The sequence below is a fragment of the Oncorhynchus mykiss genome, chromosome 27, assembly GCF_013265735.2.
Source record: "Oncorhynchus mykiss isolate Arlee chromosome 27, USDA_OmykA_1.1, whole genome shotgun sequence".
NCBI classification, from domain to species: Eukaryota; Metazoa; Chordata; class Actinopteri; order Salmoniformes; family Salmonidae; genus Oncorhynchus; species Oncorhynchus mykiss.
The window spans coordinates 19,540,953-19,564,820 of record NC_048591.1 but is presented as its reverse complement, the minus strand read 5'-3'; the positions used below and the strand labels follow the sequence as shown (position 1 = coordinate 19,564,820).

At 44.4% G+C, this 23,868-nt stretch overlaps 1 protein-coding gene across 3 annotated transcripts in view; it reads right to left on the bottom strand.

Annotated features, from left to right (window-relative positions):
* The window catches only part of LOC110507705 (max-binding protein MNT), a 29,330-nt gene extending 6,322 nt beyond the window's left edge, over window positions 1-23,008 (bottom strand). The window contains exons 1-4 of one of the 3 annotated variants that reach the window (XM_021587866.2): window positions 22,724-23,007; window positions 15,915-16,587; window positions 15,397-15,438; window positions 14,726-14,837 (exon numbers count right to left, since the gene is read on the bottom strand). In XM_021587866.2, coding sequence (XP_021443541.1) covers window positions 14,726-14,837; window positions 15,397-15,438; window positions 15,915-16,587; window positions 22,724-22,796 — 900 coding nt within the window. In that variant the 5' untranslated portion in view covers window positions 22,797-23,007. Of the gene's footprint in view, window positions 1-14,725; window positions 14,838-15,396; window positions 15,439-15,914; window positions 16,588-22,222; window positions 22,562-22,723 lie in introns of those variants that run through there. The other 2 variants (XM_036965592.1, XM_021587867.2) reach the window with 2 other exon arrangements.
* Window positions 23,009-23,868: the final 860 nt, after the last annotated feature.

Below are 23,868 nucleotides of genomic sequence, written 5' to 3'. Positions count from 1 at the left end.
CCTCAATGTGTACATTGAGTTTACCTAGTCATAATTAAAATCATACCTACCAATGTCATAAACCTCCCCATTTGCGTTCATGTAAAGTAAAAGCTGCTATCCAGACCTGTGTTGTTTTAGCAACATCCGCGGAACCACATGCACAAAACATTTCTCTTCTAATCCCTTAGTGTATTCGTTATGCTGGTCACTTCCTTATCTGTGACAGTACGTCACACAACCAACAATAACACCAACACGATTTCCTGACCCCATGATCTCTACTTCATCCGTCAATGTTGAGACAGCGACAGGGCTATACACACACACACACACTGACCAAGAGATCCTTCTCTCTCCCTGTACAGAAACATGTCAAATGTTACATTACTGTCAAAACGACACCACGGCCACATCCTGAGTGTTTACAACAGCCGATAGATAGAGTTTCTTCAGAAGGTCATTGCTGCCTCTACTTCACTTCCACGGTAGGCTGAGCAGGATTCCAGAGGAGCAAAGGACAATCCCCTCTGGGAACACTAACTAGTACTCGGAGTGTAGTACTACTGTTGGACGCAAGCATCAACATCCTCTTAGAGACTGCTTGGGTATGCCTCCTTATGTGGGTCCCTTCCATTATCCTCTTTGCTCACCTTGCTAGTCCCCACAAAATGTTCTTTCTAAACCACATGGACACTCATTTACTACTCTGGAAGCATTAATCAAGACCATTTCATAGGACTGACAGCAGTCTAAAATAAAGTGTTGGGAGAGCCATTTCCATGTCTGTTGCTTCCTTTGACTGGACGAGCAGAAGCAACAGACATTAACCTACACCATGACCGGGCAGGCAGCATGACTGTGTGAAAGAAAAAACAGACAGAGAGACCTGGATAGAGGGAAGGAGTACAGAAAGAGGGAGGTGCTGGGCAGTGGCTCTCTGACCCAGTTTATCTTTTCCTGGTCAGCTGACAAAGGCCTGACAAAACAGGCTGTAGTGGGCGGGGCAGGTCTGTACGGAGGGAGCGCAGCCGGGACAGAGAGATTATACTGTCAGGCTGCCTGGGAAACAGAAAACAACTAGGAAGAAGTCTGCCAGGACAGGAAACCTTTACATTGACTTTATGAGAGACAAAGACATTGAGTTTCATTCCCCCTCCTCCAGTGGGTATTGCCCAATCGACTAGGTTCAGAAGACCATGGAATCACGACTAGCCAATCGGGACGAAACTAAGAAGACTAGAATCACGACAAGGCTAACAAGGCTGACTCAGAGCCATAAAGCTGTGTGCTCACAGACCTGGACTTCCTGTATCTGTGTATAATGTAGCTGTGTGAGAGACTAGGTACACATACATTTGTACAATTGCTTTTCAGTATGTAAGTATAAACAGATGTAAGGCCAATTGCGGGTCTTCAACCAGGATCAGATAAGATGCTCTGCTGTGCTGTCACTCACACAAACTCAGGGCCCTCACACTGAAACACAACCCAAACCCTATGACCTGTCTAAATCTACGTGTGAACTGCTCCTTACCTTGGAAGGCAGAAAGGAGATATGTGTGTGTGTGTGTAATATATAATGAGATGAGACTGTTGTGCAGACTAAAGCTAAAGAAGACCAGATCTTTCATTCGGTCTTGATTTAAATGTTAGGGTAGAGTGAAAACGATTAAGACAGCCAGTCTGGTGTTGTTATAGGCTCTATCAGTCCAGTAGAAGGAGTACTGCTGCAGACTCCCCTGACTGGCTGGTGGTGAGTCACCTATGGTCCTAGACAGACCCCAGCCGGTCTGGGTGGTCTTCACCACCAACATAACTGTATGAATAATGACAGCACTCTGCTCCAATCAGACCGCCCCCCTCGTTTTGTTGTCACGGCAACAGCTGAAAACCGCCATTGTTTCCATGGCAACATGTCAGGTGATAAGCAGCACATTGTCCCAGTGCGTCAGTTGTACAGTGGTAGAATATTAAAAAGGCATCAGAAACATACATCAGCGACCAAATAAACAATGCTATAACAAAGTTTTAAAAAACGGTTGAAGAATGCAGTCATAAAGCCCATGCTGTAACACGGAGACAGTCATATGTGAATGCGAGTGTGGGGGCATGTCTTTTGCAAGCATGCTCATGAACACACGGTGGAATTCTGGGCCTAGTGCTATGACTCATACAGACAGAGAGACAGTGAGCACCCGTGAGAAAGATGCTGTATGTACTACTCACTGCTCTACAAACACCAACACCCACTATGGCCCCACCCCTGTCACTACACGATCTAGTAGCTAGCTGCTTCTAGCCATTAATACACCTCCATCTGCTTGCTATAATAGCTGTAGTTGCCATTTGTATGCACTTGGCTGTTCAATACTGTCCTTGGAGAAAGTCAAAACACTCTGCCAGGCAAGATGTACCACTACCACCACCACCTAGAACCGTAGTCGACACAAGCAAGGATATCTGCCCCAGCCCCCATTCAAGAACAGAGAACACACAGCAACAGCTAGGGTGAGACAAGCTAAGAACAGTGTACCTGAAACAGGCCAAGAACAGCAGATGGATACTACAGAACACAGGACAAGAAACCAGAGAAAGCATGGACGCACCTCTTCAGCATCAGCCTGTACTGATCCACCTACTACTACAGTGCATTCGGAAAATATTCAGACCACTTAGACTTTTTTTTACAAAGTTACAGCCTTATTCTAAAATGGATAAAATATATGTTTTCCCGCTCAATCTACACACAATAGACCATAAAGAAAAAGCAAAAAAAAATGGATTAGACATTTTTGCAAGTGTATAAAGAAAATAAAAAAATGAAATGTCACATTTACATAAGTACTCAGACCCTTTACTCAGTACTCTATTGAAGCACCTTTGGCAGCGATTACAGCCTAGAGTCTATTTCGATATGACGCTACAAGCTTGGCACACCTTAAGTGGGGAGTTTCTCCCATTCTTCTCTGCAGATCCTCTCAAGCTCTGTCAGGTTGGATGGGGAGCGTTGCTGCACAGCTATTGTCAGGTCTTCCCAGAGATGTTTGATCGGGTTCAAGTCCAGGGTCTGGCTGGGCCAGACATTGAGACGTGTCCCGAAGTCATTCCTGCGCTGTCTTGGCTGTGTGCTTAGGGTCGTTGTCCTGTTGGAAGGTGAACCGTCGCCTGAGCGCTCTGGAGCAGATTTTCATCAAATATCTCTGTACTTTGCTCCGTTCATCTTTCCCCTCTATGCGGACTAGTCTCCCAGTCCCTACCACTGAATAACATTGGTATTGGCCAGGTGATGAGTGGTGCCTGGTTTCCTCCAGACATGGTATTTGGTATTCAGGCCAAAAAGTTAAATCAGACAAGAGCATCTTGTCTCTCGTGGTTAGAGTCCTTTAGGTGCCTTTTGGAAAACTCCAAGCGGGCTGTCATGTGCCTTTCACATCTGACCTGATTGTTGGAGTGCTGCAGAGATAGTTGTCATTCTGGAAGGTTCTCCCATCTCCACATAGGAATTCTGGAGCTCATTCAGAGAGACCATCAGGTTCTTGTTCACCAACCTTACCAAGGCCCTTCTCCCCCGATTGCTCAGTTTGACCGGGGGGGGGGGGGCAGCTCTAGGAAGAGTCTTGGTAAACTTCTTCCATTTAAGAATAATGGAGGCCAGTGTGTTCTTGGGGACCTTCAATGCTGCAGAATTGTTTTGGTACCTTTCAACAGGACAATGACCCAACACACCTCCAGGCTGTGTAAGGGCTATTTGACCAAGAAAGCTCATATGACCTGGCCTCCACAATCAACCAAACTCAAACCAATTGAGATGGTTTGGGATGAGTTGGGCCGCACACTGAAGGAAAAGCAGCCAACAAGTGCTCAGCATGTGGAAGACTTGCTTGGGCCAAGAAACACGAGCAAAGGACATTAGACCGGTGGAAATCTGTCCTTTGGTATGAGGAGTCCAAATTTGAGATTTTTGGTTCCAACCGCCGTGTCTTTGAGACACAGAGTAGGTGAATGGATGATCTCTGCATGTGTGTTTCCCACCGTGACGCATGGAGGAGGAGGTATGATGGTGTGTGGTTGCTTTGCTGGTGACTGTTGGAAACACATTCCAGGTGAAGCTGGTTGAGACAATGCCAAGCGTATGCAACGCTATCATCAAGACAGAGGGTGGCAACTTTGAAAAATCTCAAATATATTGTTACTTGTTTGTTTGACCCATTTTTGGTCACTACATGATTCCATATGTGGTATTTCATAGTTGTAGAACAATGTAGAAAATAGTCAAAACAAAGAAAAACCCTGGAATGAGTAGGTGTCCAAACGTTTAACTGGTAATGTGTGTGTGTGTGAGAGAGAGAAGGGGTCTGAATACTTTCCGAAAGCACTTAAGTCCCTACCATCCTTAAAAAACACTGAAAAAGAGCTCTGCAGCTACGACAAGGCAGTCCACACTACGACGAGGGAAGAGGGGGAGAAAGGGAGATGAGGTTACAATTAGCTTTTGTTTCATTCGCACGTGACAAACATGACTCCCTCCCTTCCCCCCGCCCTTCCTTCGAGGAGTAGTGGGGCCTCGTTTAGATCTGTTTTTGTGAAAGAAAGTAGAGCAGGTTTCACTGTGCCGTGTGTGTGTGTGTGTGTGTGTGTGTGTGTATAAACACAGCTCAGGCGGCATGACATGCAATGCGGGAGCTGAGCACATGGCCCCGCAGAGAGAGGAGACCGAGGGGGAGGGAGAGTAGCGGGGGAGGAGGGAGCAGCCAGGCTGTACTCACTGAATCACTTTTGCAGAACAGCGGAGACAGATTGCGCTAGGCTAGCCTAAGCTAGATAGCGTGAGCAGCAGGCAGCCAACCACATTGCAGACAAACTACTCCTTCAGTGCACGGCGCTTGGTAATTAGCCTGGGGGACAACGGTCTTTTCACTAGCGTTTGTTGTGATCATCAGTAACCGTAAACCTGTGTGTTGTCTTCTCTCTAGATCCCAAGTTGGAATAGAAAACTTCAAGTTGCTCTAGGCAAAAACAACAAAGGAGTCGCTTTTTAGTGGAAAATACCTACTTTAGGGTGTGTGTGCGCAAGCGCTGTGTGCGTGCATCTGTGTTCAAACTGGGTGGTAAGTGGCCTAATTTGAGAATGCTTGCCATGTAATGAGTTATACAGTCGTAGTGTTCCAGACCTTGCTGCAGTGTTGTCAGTCACTATGAGGAAGAGTTGCTGAGGAGGAAAGGCCACTATCAAAATTCGTATCAATCTTTGACTGGCACTGTACTTTGCTAGAATGAGAGCACCATGAACAATACAAACATTGCAGACAGCAACTGTGCCCTCTTCTCACCTCCTCAGCGGTTGGCAGGGGATGGAGTGGTAATTACCGGCTGTGTGGAACTGAACTGGAAACACACTTCTCTAACATCCGTTATATGCAACCTGTGAGTCAAAATGTACTTTATACAGACAGAGCTGGAGGAAATGACAAAACATGTAAGATTGCTGTGACAGCTTGGGTAAAGGAACAGCACCTTTTCATAAAACTGAAAAGAGCAGAACAATTCTGTTGCTCTTGAAAATTGATGGCTCAGACCTGACCAAGATGTGGTTTCAACACTGCAATAGAAATGCTTCAAACAGAAGATACTGAATGCTCAGTCCCAAATGGCCCTCTATTCCCTATATAGTGCACTAATAGAATATGCCATTTAGAAGACGCTTTTATCCAAAGTGACTTAGTCATGTGTGCATACATTTTCGTATGGGTGACCCCAGGGGGAAATCGAACCCGCGACCCTTGGCATTGCAAGCACCACACAGGACTACCAGGGAATACTTTTGACCAGGTCCCATAGTAGCTCTGGTCAAAAGTAGTGTACTATATAGGGAATAAGGTGTCATTTGGGACACACACCTAAGTCTGCCTTGAGTACCTGCCTACATTACCTCAACAAGTAGCCTCATTGGAGTCTAAATCAACACCAACAAAGAATTTCCAAAGTGCCCCGAGTTCATTCCCAGGCTCCCCCAGGTCCTAGTAAATAGCATTAATGTTCAGCCAGGGTTAATTCCCCTCTGTGTTAAACCACTTACAGATGGAATAGGAGCTGACCAAGGAACAAATAAACACACAAACCCCAATGAGGACAGACCAGTGGAAGTAATAGTTCACTATTCCAGCTTGGGATCTGGTGCTGCTTTAAAAGGACGTGTCTTTCAGAATCAGAAATGACCAACTAGGTGACCCACTTCAGTATTATAGAGACTTCTTTTGATGACGTAAATCCTTACAAATAAAACACTAACACTTCAAATCCTGTGATTTCCTCTAAATAGAACAGTTATTTCTCCTTTAGACTGAATTAATTAGAAAAATGTCAACTGAAATCATTGAGTCAAAGAATTGGATTTTAACTAGGTTAAAATCTCTGCCTGTGACGAACTCAAAACATGAGCTACTCTTTAAAACATATTTGCTAAATCAATTACTTTGTATTACATTTATAATATATGATTTGTAGCAGACATGAGCAGCTTCCCCACCACATGGAAAAGCACACTTGCCCTCCAACACACAGCTATTCTGCATCCCAAACAGGTTCCGTCAGAGTCGTTCTGCCGCCAGTGAAATCTAATAGGCTGGTTAAAACGAGCCTGGTGTTTACGCGTGTCCCCTCCCTCCCTTTTCACCCTCCCTCTCTCCCTTCAGTTAGTGGCTAAGCCTCCCTCCCAGGCAGTTCCAGGAGAGGAGCTAGCTAGCTCTAGCACTGAGCTGTGGCTGTAGCTGTGGGCGGGGCGAAGAGGGGGGCCCATCACGGGGTGACATCATATCGCTCTGGCTAGCCATGTGCTCTCTGCTCATGTGGCCCTGTGAGCAGAGTGAGGCAGGATGGAGGGAGGGATGAAAGAAGAGGGAGGAGCCCCAGTGCTGAGCACGTTAGCGTTTATGAGTCCCAGCCATGGCGCAGAAGAGAGTACAAAGCCGCTCTCTCTCCCTCTCACACACACACACACACACACACGACAGCAGCAATGAGGTCAGATAGAGAAACACATCCCACGTTAGACAGTCGTAAAATCTAAAAATATAGCGTAACACATAGGACAACAAACTACTGTAGGATAAAGTATTGAGAAAAACATCAAACCGTGAAGCATACGGAAGTAATGCTTGCAAGTAGCAGAATCTTTGAAACATTACACACCAGTGTTGGTTTAGATACCACAAGATTCCCTCTAACACGTGATGCAGGCAGGCAGCGTTAAATTCAAGTTCCTCGTTCGGTTTGGTCTTGCTAGCTTACTCACTCTCAGTCACTTCTATGAAAGGAGGAAGAAATTAAACAGAAGTGTGACTTGACTTCTCAGCAGAGTGGCTGTTGGCGAGAAGTAGCCTCACAGTGACACTAACCTCAGTGCAAAACAAGAGACATGCTCTGATAAGACACCCGGCCTGAAGATAAGAGTCTGTATTCATAAAGTGTATCCTAGTAGGAGTGCTGATCCAGGATCAAGTCCCTTCTGACCAAAATAAGTAATTCATTATGATCCAAAAGGCTAAACTGATCCTAGATCAGCACTCCTACCCAGGAGGCCATGTTGTTCAACAAAGGTGACAGACACACAGGGCTGCCAGCATCACTGCCCAAAGATGAATCAAATGAAAAGTAATCCTTTGCCCAAATCCTCTTATTCAACCTCTCTGGTCTGGTCCCTCATTGGTCACATTAGCAGACTATACCGCCGCTATGCTGCCCCTAGCCTAAATAACAAAAAAGGTTGAAGAGAGGGGATCAGGAAGGAGCATGCGGGGAGAGAGGTGCGTGCAGTCGGGAATCGTGTCTGTCCTGCACCGTACTGTCCATGTCTGAACGACAGCGATCACACGCTGCACTTTTAAACACCTCTCCATCTCCTTTTCTTCTCACCCCTCCCTCGCTCTCCCCCAACCCACCACTATTGGAGCTCAACCAATAACTATTAGGGAAGAGAACTGCGTGACTCAGCACGACTTCTACAACTCAACTGTTACCAAGAAGAGAGGCCCGCAATAGGTTAGTGTGTGTACTCAGCTCGTCTATCAGGAAACCCTGGTCTCAGTCTGACGTCCATAGATATGAGTACTGAGAAGGAGCCACTTACAGTAAACTGATGAATAAAGGGAAGACCAAAGAATGTGGGTGTGTTGTAGCACTGGAAACATGAAGCAACTACACACATTTTGGCCTGTGTCACATACTTATAACTTCAAAAGTAATTCAAGTAATTCAAAAATTTTAACCAGTATTTCGGTCCAGCAAACATTCAATATTTAAGCTGGAAATAAACTCAATCTCCCCCATCCAAAAAAACAAAATTCTGACTTCCCTCTTCACTAAATAAGCTCAAGCTAAATTCCTACGGCTAAAAATGGAGACTGCCCTGCAGTGCAAATACATCACGAGTGGAAAATGTCTGTAGTTGTTTGTTTCCCGGCCGGTACATGTGCTTTAAATACACCCTAAATCCAGCTTGGCTGTCGAGAAGGGGTGGGGGTGCTGGGTCAGTCTGCTAGTCGAGCACGACACACTAGAGAGGGAGGCAGGGGGAGGAGGGAGATTGGGTGACATGAGTTCTGTGGACCCACACTGCCCTAGTTTCCCGCGCTCCTAACCCTGCCTCCCAGGGAGTAAAACCCCACTGCTGTCACACACAGGATCAGATTCTCACCAGCAGAGGATAGGGGTGTGTGTGTGTGTGTGTGTGTGTGTGTGTGTACAGTACCAGTCAAAAGTGTGGACACACCTACTCATAGGGTTCTTCTTTATTTTTACTATATTCTAAAATTGTAGAATAATAGTGAAGACATCAAAAGTATGAAAATCACACATATGGAATCATGTAGTAACCAAAAAAAAAGTGTTAAATCCAAATAAACTCAACAAAAAAAAAAGAAAAACGTCCTCTGTCAACTGCATTTAATTTAACGTGTAAATATTTGTATGAACATAAGATTCAACAATGGAAACAAACTGAACAAGTTCCACAGACAAGTTCCGCCCTGTGCAAAGGAAAATAACCTCACACTCAACATCAACAAAACAAAGGAGATGATAGTGGACTTCAGGAAACAGCAAAGGGAGCACCCCCCTATCCACATCGATGGGACAGTAGTGGAGAAGGTGGAAAGTTAAGTTTCTCGGCGTACACATCACGGACAAACTGAAATGGTCCTCCACACCGACAGCGTGGTGAAGGCGGCGCAACAGAGCCTCAACAACCTCAGGAGGCTAAAGAAATGTGGCTTAACACTTAAAACCCTCAAACTTTTACAGATGCACAATTGAGAGCATCCTGTCGGGCTGTATCACCGCTTGGTACCGCAACTGTTCCGCCCACAACCGTAAGGCTCTCCAGAGGGTAGTGAGGTCTGCACAACGCATCACCGGGGGCAAACTACCTGCCCTCCAGGACACCTACAGCACCTGATGTCACAGGAAGGCCAAAAAGATCATCAAGGACAACAACCACCCGAGCCACTGCATGTTCACCCCGCTATCATCCAGAAGGCGAGGTCAGTACAGGTGCATCAAAGATGGGACTGAGAGACAGAAGCTGTTTTTCAATCTCAAGGCCATCAGACTGGTAAACAGCCATCACTAACATTGAGTGGCTGCTACTCATCTCATATGTATATACTGTACTCTATACCACCTACTGCATCTTGCCTACGCCGCACAGCCATCGCTCATCCATATATACATATTAATTCCTTTACACTTGTGTGTATAAGGTAGTTGTGGAATATTACTGCACAGTCAGAACTAGAAGCACAAGCATTTCGCTACACTCACATTAACATCTGCTAACCGCGTGTATGTGACCAATAAAATTGATCGATTTGAGACATATGACTAAGAGAAATGGAATAATGTGTCCCTGAACAAAGGAGGGGGGGAGAATAAACATCAAAAGTAACAGTCAGTATCTGGTGTGGCCACCAGCTGCATTAATTACTGCAGTGCATCTCCTCCTCATGGACTGCAACACATTTGCCAGTTCTTGCTGTGAGATGTTACCCCACTCTTCCACCAAGGCAACTGCAAGTTCCCAGACATTACTGGGGAGAATGGCCCTAGTCCTCACCCTCTGATCCAACAGGTCCCAGACGTGCTCAATGTGATTGAGATCCGGGCTCTTTGCTGGCCATGGCAGAACGCTGACATTCCTGTCTTGCAGGAAATCACACACAAAACAAGCAGTGTGTCTGGTGGCATTGCCATGCTGGAGGGTCATGTCAGGATGAACCTGCAGGAAGGATACCACATGAGGGAGGAGGATGTCTTCCCTGTAATGCACAGCGTTGAGATTGCCTGCAATGACAACAAGCTCAGTCCGATGATGCTGTGACACACCGCCCCAGACCATAACGGATCCTCCACCTCTATCCCCCTCCAGAGTACAGGCCTCTGTGTAACGCTTGTTCCTTCGTCGATAAAACGCGTATCCGACCATCACCCCTGGTGAGACAAAAACGCGACTCGTCAGAGAATAGCACTTTTTGCCAGTCCTGTCTGGTCCAGCGACGGTGGGTTTGTGCCCATAGGCGACGTTGTTGCTGGTGATGTCTGGTGAGGACCTGCCTTACAACAGGCCTACAAGCCCTCAGTCCAGCCTCTCTCAGCCTACTGCGGACAGTCTGAGCACTGATGGAAGGATTGTGCTTTCCTGGTGTAACTCGGGCAGTTGTTGTTGCCATCCTGTACCGGTCCCGCAGGTGTGATGTTCAGATGTACCGATCCTGTGCAGGTGTTGTTACACGTTGTCTGCCACTGTGAGGATGATCAGCTGTTCATCCGGTCTCCCTGTAGTGCTGTCTTAGGCGTCTCAAAGTACGGACATTGCAATTTATTGCCCTGGCCACATCTGCAGTCCTCATGCCTCCTTGCAGCATGCCTAAGGCACATTCATGCAGATGAGCAGGGACCCTGGGCATCTTTCTTTTTGTGTTTTTCAGAGTCAGTAGAAAGGCCTCTTTAGTGTCCTAAGTTTTCATAACTGTGACCTTCATTGTCTACCATCTAAGCTGTTAGTGTCTTAACGACCGTTCCACAGGTGCATGTTCATTAATGAAGCATGTGAAACCATGTTTAAACCCTTTACAATGAAGATCTGTGAAGTTATTTGGATTTTTACGAATTATCTTTGAAAGACAGAGTCCTGAAAAAAAGGACATTTATTTTTTTTGCTGAGTTAATATTTTATATTTGAGATTCTTCAATGTAGACACCCTTTACCTTGATGAAAGCTTTGCACACTCTTGGCATTCTCTCAACCAGCTTCATGAGGTAGTCATCTGGAATGCATTTAAATTAAAACAGGTGTGCCTTGTTAATTTGTGGAATTTCTATGCTTCTTAATGCATTTGAGCCAATCAAGGTAGGCGTGGTATACAGAAGATGGTATTTTACCAAATAGGGCCAAGTCCATATTATGGCAGGAACAACTCAAATAAGCAAAGACAAACGACAGTCCACCATTACTTTAAGACATGAAGGTCAGTCAGTGCGGAAAATTAAGAACTTTGAAAGTTTCTTCAAGTGCAGTCGCAAAACCCATCAAGCGCTTTCCACAACAGGAAAGGAAGACCCAGAGTTACCTCTGCTGCAGAGGATAAGTTCATTAGAGTTACCAAATTCAGATTGTAGCATTTATTTGTGCTGCAGAGTTCAAGTAACAGACACATCTCAACATCAACTGTTCAGAGGAGACTGCATGAATCAGGCCTTCAATGTCAAATTGCTGCAAAGAAACCACTACTAAAGGACACTAATGATAAGAAGAGACTTGCTTGGGGCAAGAAACACGAGCAAAGGACATTAGACTGGTGGAAATCTGTCCTTTGGTCTGACGAGTACAAATGAGATTTTTCGGTTCCAACCGCCGTGTCTTTGTGAGACGCGGAGCAGGTGAATGGATGATCTCCTGCACGTGTGGTTCCCACAGTGAAGCATGAGGTCGTGGTGTGATGGTGCTTTGCTGGTGACCCTGTCTGATTGATTTAGAATTCAAGGCACACTTAACCAGCATGGCTATCACAGCGGTCTGCAGCGATACACCATGCCATCTGGTTTGCACTTAGTGGGACTACCATTTGTTTTTTTAACAGGACAATGACACATTACACCTCCAGGCTGTGTAAGGGCTATTTGACCAAAAAGGAGAGTGATGGAGTGCTGCATCAGATGACCTGGACTCCACCATCACCAGACCTCAACCCAAATGAGATGCTTTGGGATGAGTTTGACCACAGAGTGAAGGAAAAGCAGCCAACAAGTGCTCAGCATGTGGGAAATCCTTCAAGACTGTTGGAAAAGCATTCCAGGTGAAGCTGGTTGAGAGAATGCCAAGCCTGTGCAAAGCTGTCATCAAGGCAAAGCCTGGCTGCTTTGAAGAATCTAAAATATATTTTGATTTGTATAACACTTTTTTGGTGCATGATTCCATGTGTTATTTCATAGTTAATGTTATTTCATAGTTGATGTCTTCCCTATTATTCTACAATGTAGAAACTATTACAAATAAAGAAAACCCTTGAATGAGTAGGTGTGTCCAAATGTCTGACTGGTACTGCATATATTTTGAACAAGCACACACACAGCGAACATAGCAACAGGAACTCCATCACATCACTCCAGAGTTAAATTAGGTTTGTTCAAGACCTTTGTACACCAGTCCCCTGCTCGCACATAGCTTTCGATATGCTACCTGCCTGTATCACACATCATTGAACCACTTACAGCCATTCCTTTTCAACCACAAAAGTCTATTAAAAAGGTTTTAATCACGTAAAAATAATGTAAATAAAAAGTGTATATAAAAAATGAGCTTTAATACTTTTTCAAAGGGGTTTTAATGAACTCTTGGTACATTTTGGAGACTCTGGTCTGTCTATACCCCAGGCAGTTTAGCCTTCTGCTAGAGACTAGAAACTCCCTTTCCTCCCCAGTCCTCACCTGGACTAACCTGACCAGACCTAATGACATTGCCAAGAACACCAAGGAGCTAAGGATATACAAAGCAGCTCCAATAGCCTACTGGCACTAAAACAAATAAGAATTGTTATCATCTTAGTTAATCTGAAATGAATTGCCGTTTATACCAATTTTGTCCCAGGCAGTTTTCCCACACAAGCCTGTAGGAGTGGTGGATCAGGCATACAGTAGTTCACACACAATCAGCAGGAGACAAAGGGCTAGGCAATCTTCACTTGACAATGAAGAAGCAACAGAAAAGTTCAATGCTCAGATGGTTCCTAGCAACACCACCAGACAGTGAACCAAGGGTCAGCAACAGGGACAAAACTGTCCCGGTTGGGGGGGGGGGGGGGGGGGTTAGTTAGTGTAAAAAGTTTGTACCTGAAAAAGAAAAATGACATAAAAGTAGGTTACAAATATCACTAGGAATTATGCAAAAAAATGGGTTTAATTTAGTAAATTTGTTCAAGTATTCACACACATAAAAAAAGGCACATTACATGACCAACAGTATGTGGACACCGGCTTGTCGAATATCTCATTCCAAAATCAAGGACATTAAATATATCTTTATCAAGGTTAAGTTAATAATTATGCTTTGGATGATGTATTAAACCACCCAGACACATCAAATATGCAGTCGTCCTTTTGAACTGAGCTGCAGGACAGGAAGGAAACTGCTCAGGGATGTCACCATGAGGCCATTGGTGATTTTAAAACAGCTACTGAGTTCAATGGCTGTGATGGGAGACCACGGAGGATGGATCAACGACATTGTAGTGACTCCAAAATAATGACCTAAATGACAGCGTGAAAAAAACTAAAATATACAGAATAACGTGTGTAAAAGGCACTGAAGTAATATTGTAAAAAAAATAATAACCTGGCCTAAATGCAAAGCCAACAACCAATCAATGAGCAACTGCCTCATGGTATGTGTATGCTTGACATAAGCAAAGACTGGGGAGTTTTACAAGATGAAAAGTAACAGAATGGAGCTAAGCACTAGAGGAAAACCTGCTTTACACCAGACACTGGGAGAGAAATTCACTTTTCAGCAGGACAATAACTTACAACATAAAGCCAAATCTACACTGGATTTGCTTATCAAGAAGACAGTGAATGTTGCTGAGTAGCCAAGCTACAGTTGCTTCCAGAGGCAGTTTGAAACTCAGTAGTGAGTGTTGCAACCGAGGACAGGCGATTTTTACGCGTAAATGAGACAACGGTCACGTTCTGTGAGCTTGTGTGGCCTACCACTTCGGGGCTGAGCCATTGTTGCTCCTAGGCGTTTTCACTTCACAATTACAGCACTTACAGTTGACCGGGGCAGCACTAGTAGGGCAGAAATTTGACAAACTGACTTGTTGGAATGGTGGCATCCTATGATGGTGCCACGTTGAAAGTCACTGAGCTCTTCAGTTCGGCCATTCTACTGCCAATGTTTGTCTATGGAGAGTGCATGGCTGTGTGCTCTATTTTATACACCTGTCAAGAATGGGTGTGGCTGAAATAGTCGAAACCACTAATGATTACACTCAACTTTCTTCAAACAAAGCCTACGAGATACGACACAAAACTGACTCTACTTCCCATGACAGGGAAAGAAGTAACATTAGAAAACTGGAAAATCCACACATTCAGATGGTGAAAACGCAGAGTGAAAATCTACACTTAATTCAACAGCGAATTCAATTCCATCGTAGTCCTTTGCTCAACCATGCAGTTATTTTAGCTTGCTTACCTGTATATATCGGAGGGCGCTCCTCAGGACACTGAGGTTAGAGGTCTTCTTCTCATCTGCATTGGGGATGTTTTTCTTCAGGGTATCAAAGCACTCCTTCAGGTGAGCCCGTCTGCGTAAGGGATGGAGGGATGAAAGAAGGGTAGAGAGAGAAGTCTTAGTGAGAGGGAGGATGAGGTCTGATTTCACACATTCAGCTTCTTTAAAGAAATAAATGTTGCAAACCAATTTCCCATTTAGGGCTAATAAATAATTACTACTAACATGAGACATATTGAACAGGTTTCTGTTTTCGTGGTAAAACGTCTGTGTTAAAGGATACAGGCAGGGGTAAGGCAACAACTCCTCTGCTTGGTCCTGTTTTTGGACATTATAACCCTAATACTACAGTACAGGGAAGTACAATCAGAATATTGAAAGCCATTAAAAAAAGTCCAAGATATGACCAATTATTGTCTGACAAATGCCATATCTATAGATTAGACAGTGAATAAATGAGAGTATCATTTTTTTCTTAGAACAGGACAGAGAAGTAAGCAAGCAAGTCGGTTGGAAAAAGACGTGGGCAATAATAGTGTACACCTAATCTCACCGTAACCTTAAACTGCCCTGTGCAAAGAGCTCAATCCACTGTTTAATAAAAGGTGACCATGGGAGAGAGATGCACCCACCTGTTTTTCTCAAGCTTGTTATGTACTTCTCTTGTCCCTGCCCTGTAAAAGCACAGATCGGAGCACATTATAAGATTGGGTGTCCAGAATGGGCAAGACGACGAGACTCACTGAACAAGAATCAAATCAACCAACAAATATAAAAGTACTCCATCATCTCTGTTACTTTACTTTAACAATATACTGTATAATATGCACAGGCAGCTAATTGGATCTGATTACCGCTCAATTGACCAATCAGGACACTCATTATAGAGTACATAATCCAAGAGTTATTTAGTCCAAAAATCTTTCAGTGTAGGGACTTTTCATGGTTTGTGATTTCTGATACCGTTTTATCTTACCACTCAACATGTGACTTACAATCACATCTACACATACTCTTTGCTACAAAATAGCCCCCCCCCCCCCCCCCCCCCTCAAAAACAGGAAAACTAAAAATGCAAAAGGAGATAAAAAAAAAAATCTAACCAAAGTGCAAACCATCTCTCCTATAAATAACAAAATTGGCCACTTACCCTCCAGGCCTCTTCTTCCCATCCAGGTCAGGGGGGCTGCCTCGGCCCCCAAAAGGGCTGGTCTGGGCCCCACGGGGTGTCTGGGGGGGCCCTGGCTGGGGAAGTAAGGCATGCAGCTGGGGGGCTGAGACGATGGAGCCAGGGTAGGGCTGCACCAGCTGGGGCGACTGCTGCTGCAGCAGTTTATGGTTGCCAGATTTGGGGGAAACCATCTGCGGAAGGTGATGGTGGTGGCGATTCTGCTTGTGGTTGCCAGATTGGGTCAAAGGCAAGTGGTGGGAGTGGTCTGTCTTCACCTGAGGAGAGAGAGCCAAAAGTGCACCCTGTCCCTGGTGGTCGTGCCCTGGGGAGTGAGGGTCCCTCCTGGGGGAGGCCAGGTAGGGTGCTGCCCCGGCCTGGGGGGACAGGGTGGTGGAGGAGGGGGTTGGGACAGTGGGGGGCAGACCTGTGTGGTTGGAGGTCATCATGGGGATAGGGATGACAGTAATGGGCATGGAGGGGGGTGGCAGTGGGGGCAGGACAGGGGCGGGGCGGCGCTCCGAATGGGGGCAGGGCTCTTCTGCTCGGGTCACATGGTTCATCTGGATGGGGGAGTAGGAAGTGACATCATTGCGCCTGTGGGTGTGGTCAGACAGCTGTTGGAGGCGAAGCTTCTCCCCCAGCTCATTCTCCTCTGTGGGGAGAGAAAGAAGGCATGGTTACAGGCTAGAGCACGTTAGCAACCGTAAGAGCCAAGAATGTTACCAGAATTTCATTCAATTTATCAATAAATATTTTGATTGTACTAGCTTCGTCAACAAAGGAACATCTGAAAAGTAAGTGCAAAAACATTTGACCGTCTAAAAAAGGAAACTCCTCCATAGCTCTGGGACTGCAGTTAGGTTAGCTCTGGTAACGTAGACTTCACCACCCACTGGTAACGTAGACTTCACCACCCACTGGGTTGAAAGCAATGACCCCTAACCTCTGCCATGACCAGAGAACATCGTTTTCAAATAGGTCAAGCAGCATAGGTTAGGTACCAGCAGAAACATGTCTGACAACATTTCCAGAGTCATTTGACTAATCTCCATCTAGTGAGCCAGGTTCACTCCCAATGAATACTACAATCAATAAACAAAAACAGGGGAGGAACACTAGGGGTGGCTGGAAGGAAGCATTCTGCCATCCATTCACCTAGCTAGCACACTATGTTTACAGCTTATGTTGCATGTTCTGAAATGAAATATGATGCCAGACACCTAAATAGGGATTTTACAATGCTGACATACATTCATACCAGACCTGCAGCCAGACCTCATCCTGCCTCCTGGACCTCTGCCAGCTTATAAGAGCCGTATAATGCAGCCGCAATGCCTTGCCAGCCAGAACCTTGAGACTAGTTAGAAGAATTGACATATTAAAGCAGCTCGTCTTTGAGGGAATCCTGTGGGCCCTGGTCAAAAGTAGTGCACTATATAGTGAATAGGTGCCATTTCCGAGGCAGCCAAAGTCCTATATTTATACAACGTTGCTCTTGTTGGCACTGGCTGGCTACAAGACAAAACTCAAATTCTGTTTATTATTTTTATGAGTGGATTTACACACTTACAGGTCTGCAGCATGACAGGAGGACTGACAATATGTGTGGTAAAAGCTGGGCTGAGCTCAGTGCGAGACATTTTTTTTTTTGAAGAGGAAGTGGGGTATATTCCAAGGTCAGTGTGTTCAAGTAAAAGCAGGTTTTATGCCTCTTGCCCAATCCAGGTCATACTGGCATGTAAAAAGGGATATGTTCTGTTGGGACATTGCAAGCTTCCGTAATTCCCCAAACTAATCTTCTTACTGGGGACCCATATGCAACGACTGTAATATGTGTAGGCCTAAATACTGTAATGAAGTATTTGTAACTTTGAGCTGAAGCAGAATAGTTTTTTCTGAGAAACTTCCATGTGGGATATCTCCACATCTTTTGAAAGCCCTCAGAGAGAGAGCTGCAGGACGCGGTTGGAAACACATCAGAAAATGTATTGTGGCAGCAAATCAATTAGACAAAGCTTTTATTCAGCCCTCTAACCCAATGTTGTGACTGAAAACTGAACAAACACATTGTGTTGATGTTAGCGCAGTACTGAGATTGAAGACATTGAACAATTGAAGCGCAAAACGCTCCGTGAACTCGTCTGTTATTTAGGAAGCAACTGGTTTGTTAGAACGTTTCAGTACTGATGCTCTTAACATTAGGTCCACGTGCGGTCCTGGAGAATGAGCTCCAATTGCGTTTTCCTAGCTCCTTCAACACATTCCCGTCTTAGAGTGGGGGAGAAAAGACGACAACCTGGACAAGCCAGAGAGACAAAGGAAGAGAGGGGGGTTGAATCCCTGAGTTCTAGCAACGACCTTATCTCTCTTCATCCAATCGGATTGGAGAATCACCAACAGCATGCGTTTCAATGTGTAGATACTATGGGGGCGGGGGAAGGGGGTTGTCCAGTTGCTATGGTAACAGTGGTGTTAGAACCCGTCAGACACAAGAGAGCTTTACAGCCACCCTTTACATCGATAAGAGGCTGAGCAGATCCGAGCTAAACATGGCCATTACAGCACGTTAGCTACACAAGACCACCATATCCAGTTCAGTGGGAGACTTGATTCAATTGGGTTGTTCAGAGAACTTCTCAGAAGCGTGGGATAAATTGAGGACATGCAACAGTGTGTGGATTGGGCCCAAGCTGTGGTAATTTACCTGATTACAGGGAGGGTGAAGCTACATGTAGTCGAAGATATTGACAAAAGCAAAAAGTCTCAAAGAATAAATAACAGTGTGTGTGTGTGTCTGTCATAATAATGCTATCTGGCTGTGCATCTTCCAAAAGAGGCCAAGGCACACACGGAACATGATTTTGCAGTTAACACAGACATTGGTCATTTGTTGTTCAGAGCCAGGCAATAGGAACAAGCAACAGCTCTACTCTCCCCAGCACAGCAGAGGCTAGATCGTCACGGTGACATTGAAAGCCCCCTCGGTCTTAGATATGAAGAGTTGATGATGTTCTACATACTGCCTACTAAGATTAAACAGAACGGCTCAAACTGAAACTACATTTTGGTTGGCCTTTTATAACACTAGTAAATTGTTGATCAGAAGAGGTCTTCGTATGTTTGTTCCTTGTCTAGAAAGAAACAATTTGCCTTTATACTGACCTGAACTAGATCTACTTAAGTTAGTGAAAATGAAAATGTCCAAGACCCGGGGTTGTATTCATTAGTGCACACTGTAGCACTGTCATCAGTGTAAACACAGTCATCAGTGTTTAACCTCTACCTCAGGCATATCTGGTACACTCAATAGTGACAAAGTGCAGTCAGAGTTCAAAGTTCAGCAGCCCTGAGAAGATTCAGTCCATTAAGTGCTCTTCTCCCACATTCAAGAACAACCCATAAAAACCCAGGAGGCCTGGATTGGTTAGGCCAAACCCCCGAAGGACTGGATTGGTTAGGCCAAACCCCCGAAGGACTGGATTGGTTAGGCCTTGCTCGGTCACAGTCCCAGGGTAGGATTCAAAGGTCAAACACAGTATTAGTTAACAACAGAGACAGGAATAAGTCCTCCTCTACATGCATCTGAGAAGGATGGTCCTTTAAAAACCCATGACATACTTAAACCATCGTTTAAGTGCAGAGTGTCGTGAGCTTGTCATTTGTTGAACAGGCAGTGGTGTCAAAACTCCTAAATCAAATTGTATCGGTCGCATATTTTCCAGATGTTATCACGAGTGTAGCGAAATGTTTATGTTCCTAGCTCCAACAGTGCAGTGATACCTAACAATACACACATATCAGAATGAGAAATGTCAGAGTCCGAGAATATAAATATACACGGAACAAAAATATTTGAAAAACACAACACATAAAGTGTTGCTCCCATGTTTCATGAACTAAAATAAAAGAGCCCAGGAAGTTTCCAAAACTCAAAAATATTCTCTCAAATTGTATGCACAAATTTGTTCACATCCCTGTTAGTGAGCATTTCTCCATTGCCAAGATAATCCATCCACCTGACAGGTGTGGCATATCAAGAAGCATGATCATTACACAATTGCACCCTGTGCAGGGGACAATAAAAAGTCACGAAAAATGTGCAGTTGTGTCACACAACCCAATGGTCACAGAAGTCTCAAGTTGATGGAGTGTGCAATTGGCATGCTGACTGCAGGAATGTCCGCCAGAGCTGTTGCCAGAGAATTGGATGTCAATTTCTCCACTAACTTCATTTTAGAGAATCTGTCTGTACGTCCAACTGGTCTCAAGCGCAGACTATGTGAAACCACACCAGCCCAGGACCTCCACATCTGTCTGAGACCAGCCACTCTGCCCACTGATGAAACTGTGGGTTTGCACAATCAAAGAATTTCTGCGCAAACTGTCAGAAAACGTATCAGGGAAGCTCATCTGCGTGCTTGTCATCCTCACCAGGGTCTTGACCTGACTGCAGTTCAGAGACGAAACCAACTTCATTGAAGGTGAGCATTTTCCCACTGGCACTCTGGAGAAGTGTGCTTTTACAGATGAATCCCGGTTTCAACTGTACTTTGCAGATGGCAGACCGCGTGTATGGCATTGTGTAGGCGAGCAGTTAGCCAATCTCAATGTTGTGAACAGAGTGCGCCATGGTGGTGGTGGGGTTATGGTATGGACATGCATTAGCTACAATGTCCCAGTTCTTCCATGGCCTGCATACTCAGACATGTCACCCATTGAGCATGTTTAGGGTGCTCTGGATCGACGTGTATGACAGTGTGTTCCAGTAATATCCAGTAACTTCGCACAGCCATTGAAGAGGAGTGGGACAACATTACACAATCAACAGCCTGATCAACTCTATGTGAAGGAGATGTGTTGTGCTGCATGAGGCAAATTGTGGTCACACCAGATACTGACTGGTTTTCTGATCCACACCCCTCTCTGGGGTAACTGTATTCCCAATCATTTGAAATCCATAGATAAGGGCCTAATGAATTGATTTAAATTGACTGATTTCCTTAAATGAACTGTAACTCAGTAAAATCTTTGAAATTGTTGCATGTGGCGTTGATATTTCTGGTCAGTGTATATGATGGTGTGTATAGACATATTAATATAAATGGTGTGTACAACAGTAGTTATATAGGATGAGTCTTGACTTGGTTACAGTATGAAGTGGGTAAAACACTATGGAAACATTAAAGTCACCAGCTTTTAATGACTATTGACTATGTACACAGGTCATAACTCCTGTCCTCTCTCTGCAAATGAATGACTGGTGAATACACAGCTATGGATAAGGTAGAGGAAGGGGTTTTCGTTTCTTTCACCATTTTGGTTCTCAACCAAAGAGTAATCAGATGTGAAAGCATTGACCTAAGGTGTGAGAGAATGACACCCACTCCATGGTTTCCGGTAAGATCGGGGGCATAGTTGAGGATAGCCTCGTTCTCGTGCTATTTATAAAGATACTTTTGTGAATCCAGGCGAGAGTCAAGTCTGGTATAACGTTACTGCATTAGTGTGTCAATTAAAACACTATTTTCATTGGTAAATTGGTTGACTCAAGACTACCTACCACGTGTTCTTATCTAATAACATACACCCTTTCAAGGTACAGGAAAAACTTGATTAATGTTTGCACTGCTTGCTTGACTTACTACTAAAGATCTATTGAAATGTTGTCTGGTTGTGTTTAGCTCTATGGCCTTGATAGGTTGGGGATAAAAACATGTGTAGTTCCGCTTATATAACCAAAGCACATAGCAGAGGAGTGAGTACAGTAGAAGGGGAGAAACACTGCCCTACTTTCTTCCATACTGATCTAGCAGCAGCACTAAAGAGAAGAGAACAGGGAGGGAACGAGGGGGCCTCCGAGTGTAGGAGTGCCAAGCATGCACGTGGTGAAAGGGGCGGTCCCCGTTGCAGATGGGGCGTGGTCAACTTGGACACGTCACCAGCAACAAGCAAAAAAAACATTCAGCGATTAGCCGAAGGTTTCTTTACTAGGCATGTTCTATCTAGCCTACATATCAGTTTAAAAAGTGTCATGTACGAAATCACATACATGTAATGGTGTATTCATACAGCAATTTTAGGAATTCAAAAGAATGAGCGCCACAAGACAGAGGGAAACCTGAATCTGCCATATGATCCCCTGATATGTCAGGTCAGATGATGTAAAACGTCTTCAGCACTCGCGTCGCCACCGCCCTTTACTGAGATGAGTTTTTTACATTTTTATGTAGAATAATGAAGAAGGTTGCTATACGACTTTAAAAGTCGTCGCTAGATGTTAAACTTACATGGTTTGGCCGAAAGCTCATAGTTGGAAACAGTGCTGCAAATAAACACGATCGTTTCAAGATTTGATAGGAGGCGCGTCGATCGACGAGTTTGTAATGCAGTAGAATTCACATGGCTACATTGTGTCCTGTCACACATCCAAATGATATATTTGTAGCCAACTTCTTAGCACAACGATCCAATCTGAAATAGACTACTATTTGAAATCACACCTCCAATTGCTCAAGACATTTGAGACAAGGACGTCTGATTAGTCACGACCCCCAACGCAAACAAAGGCAATACAAATCAACTGTGCACTTAATCTTACATTATGAACCAAATGTTTAATTATGAAGAAAAAAATGACTGAGGTTAAATGCATGCAGATGATCTTTTCCCAGGAGAATAATCTTATAGATTTGACACATCTAAATAACGAATTAGTTTGATCCTTTCCAATCGTAACGTTGAAAGCATCTAAAAAAAAAAAAAGATAATTGATTGTAACCTTTACATACCACGTGCCTTCTGTTGTTGCTGGGCTTGCAATTCCAAAAACTTGGCTGCTTCTAAAAGCGTCTCGATGCTCATTTCTTCTACGTATTGGAAACTAAACGTTACAAGCAAAAATTAAGCGAATGTTACAGGCTATGCACTTTATTTTTCAGTGTAAGGATCCAGTACTTCAGTCAGCAAAATTGAAGAAAAAGGTAATCGGATACCCCTCGTAGAAACTCTTCCACATACGTAGAGGAGTTGCAACAAGATGGCGCTGAGTATAGTAGGTAACAAATCAGGGCCAAAAGCATACAACATAAGACCGCCCACACATGTATTCCCTCCCATACACTAAAATAACAAATAAAACACGACATGGAGTATTGCAATGACTTGACATACAGGCATTGAATTTCATAATGCTACAACACAAACTACACGTTTTCTCATCACAAACTACACGTTTTCTCATAGACTCCTAATCCACGATTTGTCTGTGTCCGTTCACGACAACACGTTTATATATTATTAACATATCATTGCCTAATAGCTAATCACCAGCCGAGAACAACAAAGTATTGAGCTTGCAAACTAGTAGAGTAGCCATCATTCTCATATTATGATCCGGTCTCTGGGTCAGTGGCCTTAGCAACCAGCCATCATTGACCGAGATACTTTGTGTGTATGCATTGATATGTAGGCTACGTGTGCCATTTTTTTTTAATGTAGTTCTGTCCTTCAGCTGTTCTAGTCTAATGATGTTCTGTATTATGTAATGTTTCCTGTTTTGTGTGGACTCCAGGAAGAGTAGCTGCTGCTTTTGCAACAGCCTAATGGGGATCCTAATAAAATACCAAATATTTACCACCATACATGTATTAGTCATCAGAAATGTCTGTTTAAAGTAATGTAAAGGGAAACATGTCATTTATTGACCGTATTGCAAACATTTGCTGTAGTTGCCATCATAAAGGTACAAGTAGTCAGACAAAGGGCATGGTGGAATGGTTCATTAATAAACAAGGTGGTACTGGGCAGAGCGGCTTGAAACAAGAGCAATTAAAACGTTTGCTATATAAAGAGATGGTACGCTTTTCTCTCCACATGGCGCAAGGTCGTGGACACTCGGCCAACTGGCTGGCTGTTGGGTGAGTAGTAATTTTCC